The sequence below is a fragment of the Nothoprocta perdicaria genome, unplaced genomic scaffold, assembly GCF_003342845.1.
Source record: "Nothoprocta perdicaria isolate Ctin4 unplaced genomic scaffold, notPer1 scaffold_332, whole genome shotgun sequence".
Lineage (NCBI taxonomy): Eukaryota > Metazoa > Chordata > Aves > Tinamiformes > Tinamidae > Nothoprocta > Nothoprocta perdicaria.
In genome coordinates, this window is record NW_020455569.1 from 212,850 (window position 1) to 229,278 (window position 16,429).

At 58.5% G+C, this 16,429-nt stretch overlaps 3 protein-coding genes across 3 annotated transcripts in view; 2 read left to right on the forward strand and 1 right to left on the reverse strand.

Annotated features, from left to right (window-relative positions):
- Positions 1-594: 594 nt before the first annotated feature.
- LOC112951002 (zona pellucida sperm-binding protein 3-like) lies at positions 595-4,120 on the forward strand. The gene is made up of 9 exons (XM_026043625.1): positions 595-1,003; positions 1,312-1,430; positions 1,515-1,618; positions 1,916-2,093; positions 2,190-2,310; positions 2,734-2,825; positions 3,026-3,168; positions 3,324-3,410; positions 3,488-4,120. Exons 1-9 carry the CDS (start codon positions 608-610, stop codon positions 3,604-3,606), a joined length of 1,359 nt encoding a protein of 452 aa, XP_025899410.1. The 5' UTR covers positions 595-607; the 3' UTR covers positions 3,607-4,120.
- A 3,336-nt stretch (positions 4,121-7,456) lies between these two features.
- LOC112951023 (zona pellucida sperm-binding protein 3-like) lies at positions 7,457-11,169 on the forward strand. The gene is made up of 9 exons (XM_026043648.1): positions 7,457-7,825; positions 9,098-9,216; positions 9,309-9,412; positions 9,706-9,883; positions 9,981-10,101; positions 10,193-10,284; positions 10,645-10,787; positions 10,866-10,964; positions 11,042-11,169. The coding sequence occupies exons 1-9, from the start codon at positions 7,457-7,459 to the stop codon at positions 11,167-11,169; spliced, it is 1,353 nt and encodes a 450-aa protein (XP_025899433.1).
- Positions 11,170-13,947: 2,778 nt separating this feature from the next.
- The window catches only part of LOXL1 (lysyl oxidase like 1), an 11,564-nt gene continuing 9,082 nt past the window's right edge, over positions 13,948-16,429 (reverse strand). Inside the window, exons 4-8 of the mRNA XM_026043649.1 lie at positions 15,903-16,040; positions 15,297-15,453; positions 14,885-14,980; positions 14,403-14,518; positions 13,948-13,996 (exon numbers count right to left, since the gene is read on the reverse strand). Coding sequence (XP_025899434.1) covers positions 13,990-13,996; positions 14,403-14,518; positions 14,885-14,980; positions 15,297-15,453; positions 15,903-16,040 — 514 coding nt within the window. The 3' untranslated portion in view covers positions 13,948-13,989. The remainder of the gene's footprint in view (positions 13,997-14,402; positions 14,519-14,884; positions 14,981-15,296; positions 15,454-15,902; positions 16,041-16,429) is intronic.

A 16,429-nucleotide genomic window follows, 5' to 3' on the forward strand; every position in this document is an offset into this window, starting at 1 on the left:
CTTGCCATTAAGAATGCCGTTTCTATAGCACTGATTTCATCTAAATGTTAGCACCAGCTGGACTGAATGATCTCCGTGTGTTGCTTCCTCACTGCAGGAACCTGCTTGCACCCTGCTTCTCTGGACACTGGTTTCCCCTGCTGCAAACTGGTGGTGACACCACTAAAGACCCTTTGTAGAGTGGTCTGAGATCTAGTGGAGAGAGCAGAAGGCATCTCCTGCCTAGGCCAAGACCAGCTGCGTTTCAGTTTGATCTGGAGCGACATACATGGAACCACGGCAGGCACAGAGCACAGCGTGGCCATCACTCTGGAGCCATCACTGTTGGGAAGGGGGGAAAAGGGCTGAACGTAGCGGGGCAGCAGCCTGCATTGCTCCCCCACTTAACTCCACTGATATCTTTAATACTGTGTTTTCCAGCACCTCATTAGAGCTCCATCATGGGTGATTTCTGGGCTGCGAGGACCAGGGTGCTCTCAGCTGCGGTGACTTCCCTGCTGATGTGGGCAATGGGCATCACCTGGGCTGGGAGGGGCTGATGGGAGCTGCTGCCTACAAAAGGTGTCCAGGCAGGAGCTTCTCCTTGTGCTGGACCCTGGTAGGCAGGATGAGGCCTGGAAGCAGCCTGGGATTTGCTGCCTTTTGCTGGATTCTTGGGGGGGTTGTTTCTTACAACCCCTGGGGTTTCTTTAGAGGGGAGCTGGATACGCAGCGCTATGGAGGGGGCTTTTCCTCCGGGCGGTCCCGTGCCTTGGCCCAGGCCTCCCCCTGGGCTTGGGTGGATGTTTCTCAGCTCCAGGCCGCRTCCCCGCAGCACCCGGTGACCGTGCGGTGCCAGGAGGCCCAGCTGGTGGTCACRGTGCACAGGGACCTCTTTGGCACGGGGCGCCTGGTGAGGGCTGCGGAGCTGAGCCTGGGCCCGGCCGCCTGCGCGGCYGSGAGCGCCACCGACAGCGCCGTGACCTTCGTGGCCGGGCTGCACGAGTGCGGCAGCACCCTCAGGGTAAGGCTGGAGCCTGGGCRTGGGGAGCTGGGTCTCGGCCTGGGCCTCGGTGTTTTCCCCTAGAGCTGTCCTGGGGGGAGATCTCATGGTGCTTCCTCCCACTAGTGCTGTGGGACTCCATTCAGGCTGGCCCAACCCTGCTCACTTGATCTCATCTTGCTGACCTTTTCTTCCATCCCGCAATGCTGGCGTTACTCCGGGAAACTCATTGGCCTTCTAAATACTGATTGGGACGCTGCTAGGGGAGGCTCACAAAGGAGCAGGCCTTCTAGTTAAGTGATAATGCAGCTCGTGTGTCTTCCCCCCAGCTGACCCCCGATACGCTGGTCTACAGTACAGTCCTAAACTACAACCCAGCCCCTGCTGGCAACCCGCTCATCATCCGCACCAGCGCTGCTGTGGTTCCCATTGAGTGCCACTATCCAAGGTGAGTCCTCCTCAAGTGAGGCTGAGCTGTCCCTCCAGCTGACCTGCCACCCCAGAGCCTTTAACCAAGGGCCTCTCTCTTCAGGAGGGAGAACGTGAGCAGCAATGCCATCAAGCCCACGTGGGTGCCGTTCTACTCCACTCTCTCCTCGGAGGAAAGACTGGCCTTTTCCCTGCACCTCATGGATGGTGAGTGTGGAGTGGGGAAGGAGTGACTGATGGCCCAGCACCCGAGGGCTCGTGTCTCCTCTCCTAGAGAGCTATGCTTCTGTTCAATAGCACAGCTTGTGCTTGTGTTGCTGTATCTCTTGGGAACTTGTGTATCATCACCTCCTGGATTAGTGGGTATTTTAGCCTGTTTAGGTCCACTTGTTTGCCATGTGGGCAGCTGCTAGGCCTCATGCCTGTTAGAACTTCCCTCAAATGGAGGCAGTGAGGCACAAGGGTCTCTCTTTCTGGAGCTCACGGTGACCTTTTCCTTTGCAGATGACTGGGGTGCGGAGAGACCCTCCAATGTGTTTCAGCTGGGAGAGGTCCTCCACTTCCAAGCTGGTGTTGATGCAGAGAACCATGCCCCTCTCAGGCTCTTTGTGGACAGCTGTGTGGCTACCCCAAGCCCAGACAGGAACTCCTTTCCTCAGTATTCTTTCATTGACTTTAGTGGGTAAGAACCAGCTGTCCCTTTACTTGGAGATGCTTCTTTGTGCTGGTTATGGCTGTCTACAGTATCAGAAGACTGATGGCTGTCACTTGTGTCTAGATGCCTGGTTGATGGGCAGCTGGATGATGCCACCTCAACTTTTATCTCCCCAAGACCCAGGCAAGATGTGCTTCAGTTTGTGGTAGATGCATTCAAGTTCACAGGAAACTCCAGTAACCTGGTAAATCCCCCCTCAAAGCAAACTATCTCTCCTTGGCTGGACAGGGATGTGACTTCAAACCCTAGACAAAATAAATGAGGGTTTGCCCTGGAAAGGTAATTCTAGGTAACTGCCTCGTAGCTAAACGTGAATGAAGTCCCTTTTCATTGCTCCTTCTGGCTCTTGACCCTCTGATCCAAGGCTGCTGCTTGGAAACTTGATACTGGTCAAGACAAGTACTGCACTCTCCCCTCTCGACTAGTTCTAATAGCACTTGGCTACTGGAATTCCAAGCTTCTTGAAAGAAGCTGGAGGGAATAAGCTAACCTGGGGAGGTGATGGGACTGCTAGAGACTGAACTCATGCATGGGCTGCTTGAGGGTCAGCTATGGGCCAGAAAGGCAAATGACAGCTTAATACCCCTAACCTGCCTGTTGTTCCCAGATCTATATTGTCTGCCACCTGAAGGTCACCCTGGCTGACCAAGCTCCAGACCCTCTGAACAAGGCTTGCTCCTTTGACAAAGCCAGAAGCCTGTGAGTAGCTGCAGTAGTAACTCGCCCAAGGGTGAAGACATTGGGTGTCTCATCTGGGATGCCACTGTCCAGGAACCTGGATTTGGCCATTTGCTCTGAATGGGGGTAGCAGGGGAGAGTAGGGGCTCCTCTTAGGAGATTTGAAGGGCATGGGAGGGGTTCCTACAGCATGCCAGGTTGGTCACCAGGCTCTCTTCCAGCTGGGCTCCTGTAGAAGGCACTGGGGATATCTGCTCCTGCTGTGAGGTGAGGAATTGTGGCTCAGCTGCACRCTCCAGGAGGCTTCGTGGTGCTTCCCAGAGGCAAGGAGGACGCTTCAGGAGAGAATGGTCCTCCCAGCCTGGTAGGCGGTCTTATATGATTCTTATATGCCTGCTTCCTATATGTGGCCACCACAACAGCAACTTGACCAGACCTGTTGGCTCCTCAATGCTAATCCATGCCTTGGGAGAGCAGATGGTTTTTATGAGTCTATATGCTCATGTGTTCCTTTCTTAGATCCTTTGCAAGAAGCAGATGTTGTGGTTGGGCCCCTCCTCATCCGTAGCTGGCAGGATCACTCGGTCCTGAGGATGCCTTCCCAAGGTAGGGTGGGCTCAGGAAAGGGGTAGTATCAACAGCYGGTCCCAGCGCTGGCCATAATCACCTCCTTGCTTTTCCAGATCCAAAAATTTCCTTCTGGATGATGTTGGGACTGGTTGCAGTCGCTGGTCTTGTCGTTCTGATCCTTGCTGCTCTAGGAGCTCTGACTATCTGCCGGAGATCCAGCAACCCCATTTAAATCACTGTTTTCAACTTTTAAAGATTGTCCAATAATAATTATAATAATAAAAAGAATAACCTGAAGGACTGAGATGCTTTTGGTTGGGTGGAGAGCTCTGCTGGGGCCTGAGTGACCTGGATTCTGATRTTAACTTGAATGGTCTGTGCCCTTCTGCTTCCCTGAATCTCATTTGGGTCTCAGTACTCACCTGAAGTCCTACCTTGAGCAGAATTTTGTGCAACCTGTTGGAGGAACTGGGAGCCCCTGGCTTGTGACCGCTGCATGTGTTCTTTTTCTTAGAATCACGCTATTGCATTTAGCCTTAGCACACTTTGCCTGCCTCTGGAGCCAGCTGGGTTTGCTCTGTACTGGTAAATATTCACTTCTGCTGAAGTGGAAGGCGTTTAAAGCTGGAGGGAGCTCAGGATTTTGTAAAACTTTGAGCATATGTAGGCTTGTTCCTTAAACAAGGCAAGCAGCCWGTCTCATAGCAGTGCTCAAGACTGTAATTGCATCCTTAAGGAAAACTGCTTCAGTTCCCTTGTGACAAKAGGGCAAGGACTTACAGTGGGAGCACTTCAAGTGAGGTTTTTCTCCTTTAGGTTACCTTGAAGCCTTTGGGAGATGGGGAGGAAGACCATGTTTCTAGAATGTGTACCACTCTTTTTCCTGCTGTAAATGGAGATCTCATTTCAAAAAAAAAAACCTTTCAAAAATTTCCCTGGGCAAAGAGACAGAATTTGCTTTAGACTTTCTCCTGTCAAGCTTATGCCCTCTTCAAATTTCTTCAGTAACTCAGCAGAGCCCAATAACTTTTTGAACCCTTTTCTCCTACATGAGACTAGGAAGAAGCAGAGTTTAATCTGTCACTGGAATGGGGAATTTGGGCCACTTGTCTCAGACTCTGGCCTGTCTTGGGCAAGAGGAAGTGGCTCCTACACTCTCTTCACCAAAAGCTAATCTCACAGGGGCCTTCCTGCACTTAAGAGCTAATTCTGTAGCAGCTTTTTTTAAAAAGAAAAACTGAGATTTGCTGGTCGAGGAAGTGAGTATAGCAGCCAGCATGAGGCCGAGCGGATAGGGCTCTTCCTGGGATGGATGGAGGCAGGAATTCCAGTCCCTGCCCCAAGGACTGTTTATACGTGTTTACACGTAACAAGCCTTGGGTAAAACGTATAAACAGTCCTTGGTGTAGGGACTGGAATTTCTACCCCTGCTCCCTCTACGAAAGGGGCTTTAGCCATTATTGCTTGGCTTGCGTTTATTTTAKTCTTCCTGCTCCTGTGAAACTTGCTCCTTTGCTCAGCAGAGCAGCATTAAGTGGGGGAAGTTCTTGCACCCCTCTCTTAGCACCTCCACCAGCATGAGGAGAGAGTTGCACTTCAGCCGAAGAGCCCTGAGGCTGGAGCATCCCTGGGGCTAAAGAGCACAGTTTAGCACTGAGCAGAGCACACTGAGCCACATAAACCATGGTTTCAGGCTCTCCCTGCTCTTCTTGGTCATCCCTCCAGCTGTCCCTCGCTCTTCCTCTTGCCCAAATTGTGGGCTCTGGCAGAGCCCACTTCTTTCTCGTCTTTCAAAGCCACCCTTTGTGGTGTGCTTTGCWGCTGCTAAATTCATCACGCTCTTAAGAGGACCCCACCACTCACCTGTGAGGTCCTCTGCCCATGCAGCCAGGCTGGAGAYGGCTGTTCCTCCTTGTGCCCACCATGTGCCTGCGCTCTTCCACAGCTGTGCTCCTCCATGGCCAACCTCATGTTATGGTTGGAATGATCAAGAGGCAGATGGGCACGTGGGAGACCTGGCAAGAGCTGCTCTGGGAGCAGAAATTCCCTGTCTCGTAGACAAGTATCTGCTCTGAGCCTTGGCACGTTCTTCCGCGTGAGGTTCACCTGTGCTAATTTTAGCCTTGTAAATACGAGGTGATCCATCAAAGAGTCGTTTTTCTCCTAGGGATGAAGGCCTCCCTCCAGCCTGGTACCCCCTAACCTATAACTCTGGGGCTGGCACCTGAGCTGTGGCTCCSCAGCAGTAGCTGCAAGAGAGCCCAGCTGGGGTGAGCTCAGCAAGCTCCTCTGGTCCTTGCGAGTCAAGGACATGGCCAAGTTAGCTGCCTTCACTGTCATGCTTTCCTCTTGCTCATTGGGGAAGGGGGGCAGATGTTTATTTACTGATTCAGCATCAGTTGCTCACGTTATCTGCTGTCAGCGCAAATGTGTTTGCCAAATACGCTCCCGAGACAGAGGCTCCCTGACGCACAGTGTTCGGCTCCCTGCCCACATGCTGGAATCCCTGGTATTTCTACGCAACCGCCAATCTCAAGGTATTTTAAACATGAAGGCAAAGCCCTGGCTGTGCTGACAGCAGCATGGAGAGGGATCTGTTCCGTACCGGGAAAAGCCAGCAGGAAAGGCCCAAGGTTTTGCAAAGGCTTGTGGCTCACCTGCAACACGGTGTGAATGTGGGGTCTTTGCACGGGCACTTTGGGGACATTGCATCAGGCACCAGCYGTCTCCAGCTCCAAAACTGGTGGGACTTCTGCRGAGAAGAGGCTGACTGAAGCAGCCYGTGTGCTTGASTTGGCTTGTTYGGACAAACGTGTTTGGACACGCTGTCCAGCTGAYGTGGGACTGGCAGTGGGTGGTAGCCACCCCGCAAAGACGGGGCGAGGGGTAACAAACCAGGGAGCGGAGGCAGGTTTTTCATCATGAGCCTGCGGTTTCCTTGCTCCATCTCCRCCATCCAAACCAGAGGCTTTCTTCTGCCTAGAACATGCCAGGGACTTCCCGAGGAGAAGAGGAGGAGTCGCAGATGTGCATGGCTGGGCACTGCTGGGGCGGGTGGTTGGGAGCAGATCAGGGTCCGTGCACTGCAACAGCCTCTCCTTTGGCCTGCAGCTAAGGGGACTGCAGCTAAGGACACTCAGAAGGGACTGACTCAAGCAGGGGCCTAAAAACGCACAGCTTTTCTTTATAGCAGCTTCTCTTGCTCCTTCTCCTGATAGCTGTGGCTTTGGTCCRCGCGCCTCCYCACTCCGGCCACAGGAGTGGACTCRACAAGGYGGTACTGTCCCTTGGGGAAGGAGAGAGGGGAGAAGCGTGGCGCGGGGAGCAGCTCTCCCGGCTCCGTGTTCGCTGTTGGTCCYGTCTCCTTGAGGACACCAAAAGAAACACTACCCAAAGGGATGGGGAAGAGCAGCAGAGATTAACACAAAATCCAGCTGTGTGGCAGCTCTCCTCACTCGTGACCTCACTGTCGGCCACGCCGGGACGGAGGATGAGGCCGTATCGGCGCGGCTGAGGCCGGCCGCACTCGTGTCCGTGGTGGCAGCTCAGGTCAGTGCTGACCGTGTGTCCCACGTCGGGACCGTGCGGTCACACAGAGCCACCACGRCAGGGCTGGCCGGGCTCCGTCTCCCTCAGCACAAGGAGCAGGCGATTGGGAAAGAGCGGAAAACCCGTGTGCCGGGAGCGGGCGGCGGGGAGGACGCAGAAGCACCCGGGGGTGGCGCTGCGGGGCAGCCCCCCCAAGCCCTGCCGCTGCCTCCCCTCCCCRGGGAGCCTTGAGAAGCCCCTTATCGCCCCGCGCAACCTAAACAAGTCACGCTGTACCCGTCTCCCCGTCTCCAGCTTCGCCTGAGTTTTATAAACAACGTGGCGCAAGAGGCCGCCRGGGATGTTTTCCCTCTCCTTGGGCAGCCCCGCGCGGGGGGCTCGGGCACCCCGGAACCGCGCTGACCRCGGAGGGACGGCCTTTGGGTGTCATTGGTCCCCGCCGCCCTCGGAGCCGGGGGCGGACGGCTCCACACAGGGCATATAAAGGTTCCTGGAGCGGCCCCTTGCCCCAGAGCTCGGCGGGCACGGGCAGGATGTGTCCCCGGGGCAGCCTGGCGCTGGCTCTGCTCTGTGCGGCGCTGGGCCGCGTGGCCGCCTACACGCCCTGGGACTTCTCGTGGGGCGAGGTGGCCGGCCACCGGTGGCGCGTGGACCCCCGCGCCGGGTCGCGCTCGGACGAGGCGCAGGTGCCGGCCGTCTCCRGCACGCGGCCCGTGGCCGTGCAGTGCCAGGAGGCGCAGATGGTGGTCACCGTGCACCGGGACCTCTTCGGCACCGGGCGCCTCATCAACGTGGCGGACCTGACGCTGGGCCCGGCCGCCTGCAAGCACAGCTCGCTCAACACCGCGCTCAACACCGTCACCTTCGCCGCCGGCCTCCACGAGTGCGGCAGCATCGTGCAGGTAAGGAGCCGCTCAGCCCTGCACTCGGCCCGCCACCGAGGCACCCTCGTGGTTCCTCYGCTCCTGCTTGAGGACTTGCTGAGCTGCTCTCCTCTGCTTTGGATGGGCTGGGAGGTTGGGGCTCTATGGCTGTTGGCTTGGGAGATCCCTCATTTCTGGGGTGAATCCAGGTGTCTACCTCACTTCATGTCTTGGCTGTGGGGCCAAAGGAGGCCTTGGGAGAGAAGATGATTGTGGGCTCTTCAGCATTGGGATGCTTTCCCTGYGTCAGCCCAAGGGAGGTTGTGATTAGGTGACACTGGTGGAGGTAACTGTGCTGCAGGTCCCCCCGTGTTTCCTCCCCGATTCTCCCCTTCCCCCGGGCACAGCTGCTTTCCCTTCAAACTGGGCAGGAGCTYCTGAAGCAGCTCCGGGTTCCAGCACCTCATCCCGGTTGGGATCACCTCATCCCCTGTCCCCCTCCTCCTGCACATCCCCATGAGTGCAGGGTCCAGCAAGGGTGAACAGCTCTCGCCTTCCACCGTCCTCCTGTGCTGCTCTCCACGGAGGTCTCCACCAGGCCCAGGCCTCTCCAAAGTGTGGGAGCCCGGCATGCAGCAGATCCTGGGTCCTGCAAAGCCAGGGGTGCTCTGGGTGACACAGAGCACCTGCAAAAAACTTCCTGGGCAGGGATGAGCAGGCATTTCTCCTGCAAGACAGGGAGAGCTCAGCTGCTTCCTAGCAAACCTGTGTTTGGCCCTTCAAAAGCCTTTTCCTTCTCATCTCGTGGCCTGGAGATGGATGGACAAGATGGGACTGGCAGGTCATGTACCCCCTAGCAATTTTGGCCTCTTGCTCCTGGACAACCCAAGACCTGAGCCCAGCACCCATCACATACTCGTGCTGAAGGACGGGCGCCATGMGCAGCCCGGTGCACTCCTGTACAGAGGGAGTTTCGCCTGCAGATGGTCACAAGAGGCTCTGCTCCGTTTATTCCTACAGGCTTTGCAGGGCAAAAGCCCAAGGCCTCTGGGAAGATGCATCAGCGGGAGCTCCGTAGGGAACTTGGGCACTGGGACAGTATGAACAAAGACTAGCACGGGASGGAACTGCATCTCAACGCTCTGGTGTTGTCCCTCTCATTCATCTTTCTACCCAGTTCTTTGGATTTCCACAGCATTTACCAAAGGCAAAGGACAGTGATCTTGCTCTCAGTGAAAGGGCGCAGGAGCAGATGGCTAATGGGGCAGCAGTGACCGCACTGCCAGCTTTTCAACATCTGCTTCTCCCCAGGTAACTCCTGACTCCCTCATCTACCGCACGCTCATCAACTATGACCCCAGCCCAGCCAGCAACCCAGTCATCATCCGGACCAATCCTGCCGTGATCCCCATTGAGTGCATCTATCCCAGGTAAGGGTAACACGTCCTCATGCCTTCCTGGTCCTTAATTGCTACCCCAGGGCTCTGTCCTAATGAGCATCCTTCCCTCTTCCCTTCCCCAGGAGGGAAAATGTGAGCAGCAACGCCATCAAGCCCACGTGGGCTCCCTTCAGCTCCACGCTGGCTGCAGAGGAGAGGCTGGTGTTCTCCCTGCGCCTCATGAACGGTAGGTGGGAAGTCACCCCGAGGCAGGGAAAGCTCTTATCTACTCCGCTCTCCTAGCACATCGAGCACACAAGGCCCTTGAGACAGGCAGCTGGAGGCTGTGGGCCTTGCCCATGGAGGAGGATGGGCAACCAACCTGCTAAAGAGCAAACAGCAGTGCCTGTGGGCTCCCTGCTCTGCTCCCTTGGACCTCTCGTCCTGCTGACCCACCGCCTGCCATGGCTCTTGTCGCTGGGGGGTTGGAGGAGAGGCAGGAGCCACCCATCCATTCCCCACCGTGCTGCTGCCTTGCAGAGGACTGGACTGCRGAGAGGCCCTTCACCGGCTTCCAGCTGGGTGACATCCTGAACATCCAGGCRGAGGTCAGCACCGAGAACCATGTGCCGTTGAGGCTCTTCGTGGACAGCTGCGTTGCTGCCCTGAGCCCAGASAGTGACTCCTCTCCTCACTACTCCATTATTGATTTCAACGGGTAAGGCCTAGGGGCCTCCCTGGAGCCCGACGGCTGCTGTGGCAGCTGGGGAGGTGCCTCGCTTGGGGTGCTCCTGACTCCACTCTTGTGTCTCTAGATGCCTGGTAGATGGAAGGTCAGATGACACCAGCTCTGCCTTCATAACCCCCCGGCCCAGGGAGGACATGATTCGGTTCAGGATCGACGTGTTCAGGTTTGCTGGGGACACAAGGAACTTGGTAAGACTTCATTCTTCCTCCGTGAGGCTGAACCCAGATAAGGTGCTCCACAGGAGGATCCTCACCCCTCTCCTCCTGCTTCACTCTGCAGATCTACATCACCTGCCACCTGAAGGTCACCCCYGCTGACCAGGCCCCCGACCCCTTGAACAAGGCCTGTTCCTTCAACAAAGCCAGGAACATGTGAGTAGCTGGTGCATTATATAGGGCTGCAAGAAAGGAGAACTTCAACACTAATGTGAAGTTACCCAAGRGAGGATGGGACAGGACCATGTGAACTCAGGGCTGGCGACATCCTCAACCCAAGCATTGTCCAAAGGGCACAAATACTTTATGTGAGCTATAGCTGACGTGAGTGAGGACCCATCAGTTGCTGCACTGGCAACCCTTGTAGCCCTCACGCTGCTGCTGTGCTCAGCTCCCATTCAGTACCTTCAGGCCCCCATGGCCACCTTTGTCTTGCCTGCACAAAGCTCTGGAGAGGGAGGGACGTTGGTAGCGGACCTACCTGCTCGGCTCACGCTGCTTGCCGTGCCGTTGCAGCTGGGTGCCGGTGGAAGGCTCCAGGGACATCTGCAGCTGCTGTGAGACTGGCGGCTGTGAGTCGGCGGCCCTGTCCAGGAGACTCAACCACCTGGACCGATGGCCCAGCCGCCGCTTCCGGAGAGACGCRCCCGCTGCCGGCGGTAGGAGCCCACGGCACCCCAGGGGACACGTAGGCCTGGTACCGAGCCCTGGGCCACCAACAGCTCCTTGCTTCTCAGGGCAAGAGGTGGAAGCTGACGTGGTCATCGGGCCCGTGTTCCTCACTGCGGACTCGGGCGCAATGGGCTCCTCAGGAGAGTGGAAGGAAGGAGGACGGGGTAAGTCCCGCTCGGGGGGCAGCCCCGCGCCGAGGCTCCCGCTCGCACCCGGCTCACGCGCTGCCTCGGTTCCGCAGGTGCCGCRGCGGTGTCCGGCGCGCGCGAGGGGCTGCTCGCCGTGGCGGCAGCGGTGGCGCTGGCGCTCGTGGCCCTGGCCGCCGTGGTGGCGCGCAGGAGGTGCGGCCGCTCCTCCGCCGTGGCGTGAGGCCGGGCGGGGCGCGACAATAAAGCGTGGAAAGGAGAACCCCGTGTCYGTATTTCTCCCCGTCTGAAAGGAAGGGAAATACACGCCGGCGTTTTGGTGGAGCTGGCAAGGGAGGGCTTGGGAGCAGCCTGGGCAGGACACGCTCAAGGGACCCCGAACGGGGACCCTGGCGCCCGTACGCAGCCCCACGGGCCTGGCAGGGCTCTGCAGCGGCCGCCCGTACGGCCTCCGTGCCAGTCCCGTCCCTGGATGCCGCGGGGACCGACCGTGGTGCTGGACTCTGCTGCCCTCGTGYGCACACGGGCTCTGCTGCAGCTGCACCCAGCCCTGCGGGGGGGCAATTCGCCACCCCCAGAGGGCAAATCCAGGACAGCTCCTGGTTTAAAACCCTGGGAAGAGCCTCCTGCATCCCTAACCTCAGGCAGGGCCCTGGGAGCCAAGCTGCCTCAGTTTCCCCGGCTCCCTTGGGCTGCTCGTGCTGAGCAGGAGGCAGCCGAGGTGCTTCCCGGCGGGCACTTCCCACCGAGCACATCCCAGCTCGTGGGGCTGGGAAGTGAGGAGGGTGATTGGGATGCAAAGGGTTAAACCAGCGCTCCCAGCGCGGCAGCAAAGGCTGCTCCCAGTGCCTGCTGCAGCACCTCTGTCCTTCCCTTTCCGTCTATGGATCTCCAGGCTGGGGCTTGGCACCTTGGCAGGTGCCAGCTCCGTGACTCCTGGCTCCTTGTGAGCTGTTGGAAATGGCTTTGGAAGCATCCAGGTGCCTGGGGGATCAGGGCCGGGACAGGAGGGGAGCAGGGCTCGGGGAGCAGCAGCCGGCCCCGGGATGCCCCTAGCCCTGGAGCAGGGGACCGGGACGTTTGCGGAAGGGAGCACGGCCAAGCTGGTTTGTTCCCAGCGCTGGCTCCGGGGGATGAGCGGGCTTGGGTGTCGCGGAGCCAAAGGGTGTGGGGCTGATTCCATTCCTGTCACGCGCTGCTGGAGCTGAGCTGCTCCCTGATGGAGCAGGGCTGAGCCCGGCTCTCCATGGGGGTGCTGGGGACGCTCCGAGGGCACCCAGCACCCGCTGGCACCAGCGGGGATGGAGGTTGTCCTTGCAAACCCGCCCGCCAAGAGTTAAGCGCGGCAGGAATGCGCTGAGCCCCTGCCACATTCCTCGCGTGCCTTCCCTGCGTCGCCTTGACCTGCTCTCCTCTGCGGCAGACGCTTGAAAAATAAAAAAAAAAAAAGAGAGAGAGGAAAGCAAGACTTAAAAATAAAAAAGTGGTTTTGGAAGGGCTCTTGTTCTCGCGGTGCCTCCCAGGCGCTCGGTTTTCATGTCGCCGCCGGGGCCTCTGCAGGGGATGTGGGAGCTGCGCAGGATGCCGGAGCCGCCGTCCTCCCAGGCGGGTGAGGAAGGAAAGGAGGTTTTTGCGGCCCCGACGCCCCTTTGCTCAGGGTGGCAGCCCGTGGGTGATGCTTCCACCGCCCCGCCAGCCAGAGCAGGGCACAGAGGCAAAGGGCAAGGCCGCTCCTGCTGCTGCCTTATCSGACGCTTATCGCTGAGCGGGGAGCCGCGGTTGGAGCTCCGGACACGGGAGCATCCCTCCTCGCTGCCAGCCCGGCTGCTGGGCCGTGCCCTCTGTCCCACCTTGTGCTGGGAGCTGCTCCCGCCGGACCCGCGGGGAGCACGAGGTGAACAGCCACATCACCCCTTCCTTAGCRCCGTGGGGAAAAAAAGGGGGGTTGTTTCTGCTGCCAGCTCATGGAAGAAAGAGGCACCGTGGCACCCGCCGGCAGCAGGACACCCACCACGGGCCCTCCGGCTCCCGCTCCCATTGCGTTTTGGCATCTCCTGCCCTGCCGCTCCGTGCAGCTGGTGCCGGGGCTCAGGATGCTGCCYGGAGAGGCTCTGCCTCAGGTGAAATACAAACCGCCACGAGCAACGTGTTTTAATGATTTCAGGTTTTAAAGCTGGTGAAAATAATAATAATCATAATAATGATAAAAACAGATTTCCAGTCGAGTGAAGGGCTCCCCATTTTAGAAACAGAGCAGAAGGAGCAAACCCGCCCCCGTTAAGCTGGCTAGATGCCCAGGGGGCCGAATACACATGAACTCCCCTGGCAGCTTCGGCTCTGGCCTGCACTAGCACCGCTGCGGCCAGAGGCAGCCCCGGGAAGGGCCAAGCTCTGGCTGKCAGAGTGAGCACCTTGCTTGGGGTGACTCCCGAGGACGTGGATGTTCCCGAAAGCACCTGCCCTTCTGGGCTTGGCACCACAGTAATCGTCGCACCGCGACGGTGCAGTCGCCAGGAGCAGACGCTGCACTGGGGCCAAGCACCCCGCAGCGGTGCCAGGAGCTCCCCAGCATCCAGCAGGAGATGAGAGGGATGGAGAAGGCCCGAATCCTGGCTCGAGGAGATGGCACGGGGTCSGCAGCACGGCTGGGGACCCCCTTCCCCGAGAAGGGCACGGTTCAGACTACGCAGCTCTCCRCTGCTGAACGTGACCGACAGCATCCCGGTCTGCTTGCCACAAAACAACCCTTCCTTTATTCCGGCTAGGATTCATCATCGGCTTCCGCGTGGAAGCAGAAAACAACAAAAACAACAGAGATTAAAGAAAAGCAACGTATAAAAACACTCCAAACGGTCGCTCTCGTTTCACGGGGATTTTTTTCGACACCAAGCAGTGACTTCTGGCTTGGGCCTGGAGGCGCCGCCGGCCGCGGGAGCCGCTGCTGAGCCCGGCGCGGCGCAGGGGCRGCCGCCGCGCGCGGTCCCCGGCGCGGAGCAGAGCGTGGGCGGCTGGCGCAGAGGGCTTCCCTGCAGCCCCGCTCCCGTCAGGATCTGCAAGGAGGAGAGAGGCGAGGACGGGTGAGGAGGGCGGTGCGGAGGCGCTGGCGGGACGGGGTTTGCATCGGTTAAGGGCTGCGGGAGGTTCTCGTGGCAGGGGATTTTGCTGCTGAAAATTTGCATCGAAAGCAGCTTTGCTCTGTTCCGCCACGAGAACAAGAAACTGTCGGAAACTAAGCATAAACACCCAAAAATTAAGAAACAGAACAAAAGCACCACCCCCTGTCCCCAGCCGCGTGCCAAATCCAGTCCCAAACTTTGTCTGAGGTTTGCACAGAAACCCCAGCCAAGGGGGAGGAGAAAAGCAACCAAAAGGCTTGGGGCGAGAGCAGTTCTGTGCTGCAAAGGGGGCACTCGAGCAGCCAGACGGAGCAAGCGACGTGCTCGGCCGCTTCCTTACTGGGAGATCTTGCAGTTTGTGGTGGCAACGTAGCGGCCGGTGTAGTGGATGTTGCACCTCACCACGTTGTTGGTGAAGTCGGACTCCAGGACGATGTACTTGGGGTTCACTTGGACCTACGGGAGAAAGGCGAGAAATTCATGACCCAAAATTAACAGCCGCGGAAGAAATGCCCCTCTGGGGAAGAGGGAGGGAAGGGCTCCCTGGGCTCCATGCAAGCTGCCCCGGGGCAGCAGCGGGGCTGTCACKTGTGAGCCTTCCTCTTTGCCCACTTTGGCTAGAAATAAAACCAGCTGTTGTGAAACGGGTGAGGGATTTTCCCTGGATTAGGGAAACTAGGGGGATTTAGGCTGCTGACTCAGGCATGCGTGTAAATAAAGGCGGGTGGTCATAAAGCAGCAGGTTGAGAGGAATCCAGAGCAGCCCCAAATCGGTCCCAGTGTCCTACTCCCCAGGACGGCCCAGCGAGCCGCGGCGCTCACCTTCAGCACGTAATTTCCCGGCTGCACATCCGTTATGTCGATCCACTGGCAGTCGATGTCGGCGTTGTAGGTGTCGTAGCATCCTGGGCTCAGGCCCTGCAGGAAGAAGAGAGGCAACATGGCTTAGGAGGCTGAGGAGCTCCAGGGCACCCTGTGAGCATCTCTGGCACTTTGGAGGGGATTAGCCATGGAGGCAATCCACTCTGGAGATGGTCRGCCTTGGAGATGGTCAGGCATGGAGGTCATCAACTGTGGAGATGATCAATCATGGAGATGACCAATCATGGCGATGACTAGCCATGGGGCTGGTCAGCCACGGATGGCTTCAGTAGCGAGAAGGTTCTTCCGTAGCCTCTCTCTGGGAATGTCCATCTCCTCCCGGCCTCCCCCGGCCCTGCTGTCCCCAGCCCACCTGGGTGTGTGACGTGCAGGCGTAGCGCTTCAGGTTCCCAAAGTCACAGGTGGTGTCCTCCAAGCAGAAGCTGGCCTTGTGGCCCTCGGCCACCTTCCTCCCTGTGGTGGCATCCAGGAGGTCATAGTGGCTGAACTCGTCCATGCTGTGGTAGTGCCTGGCGGACAGTTGGTGTCAGGGTGACCGTGCCTGTCAYGGGACTCTAACAATGTCTCCCCACCATCCAACCATCATGTTTTTGGGAAGATGTTGGAGCTGGGAGSAGCTCCACATGCCCTGGCCCCTCACGAGCCCGTGTTTGAGGTAGCCCATGGGGCACACGAGCTTGGTGGTTACTGGAATAGAGAGGAAGAAGAGAGGCAAAGCAAGGAGATGAAAAATCTTGGAGTGGCAGAAAGGAAGGGACAAAAATGGAGAAGGGGGCATTTCCTTTCACCTAAAATGCCGTTAAAARGGCAGCAAGGGGGAGTTAGGGACATGGGCATAAAGAGGAGATGGGGACGTCTAGGTGAGTCTGCCCACGAAAGAAACGCGGGGCTGGGTGGCCCTGATCCCCGAGCCCTCCCAGCGCGGGACGGGACCCGTGGCGCCCCYGGCCCCACTCACTGGTGACAGCTGTGCCATTCCCAGGCGTGCCGCGGGCGGCTGGGCAGGAAGTCCGCCGTGCCCTGGTTCTTCACGCGCTGCGGGAACCGCAGCAGCACCCGCACGTCGTAGTCTGTGGCCTCGGCCGTGTAGGCGGTGCTGGGCACAGCGGAAGGAAAYGGGAGACGGTCACGGCCTTTGGGGACAGGGAAGGCTGCACAGCCAGCCCAGATCCCCCTCTCCAACATCCCCATCCCAACAGCATCAGAGGTGCCGCCGGCACCTCCATGGGAGACACTTCAGTGCTCAGGGGGGCACCGGCCTTGGCCACGGGGGTCCCTAGAGCTGGCTGTCCCTCAAGGCGGCTGCATTTCCCCGAGCGCTGCTCTCCTAGAAGGACGCGGCCGGGATGCCAGAGCTCCGTGAGCGCCTGCCAGGCACATCCCGCCTCTCCCAAAGCTGCCGGAGCAGCAACACCAACTCTTCCCTCTCCTCTCCTCTCCTCTCCTCTCCTCTCCTCTCCTCTCCTCTCCTCTCCTCTCCTCTCC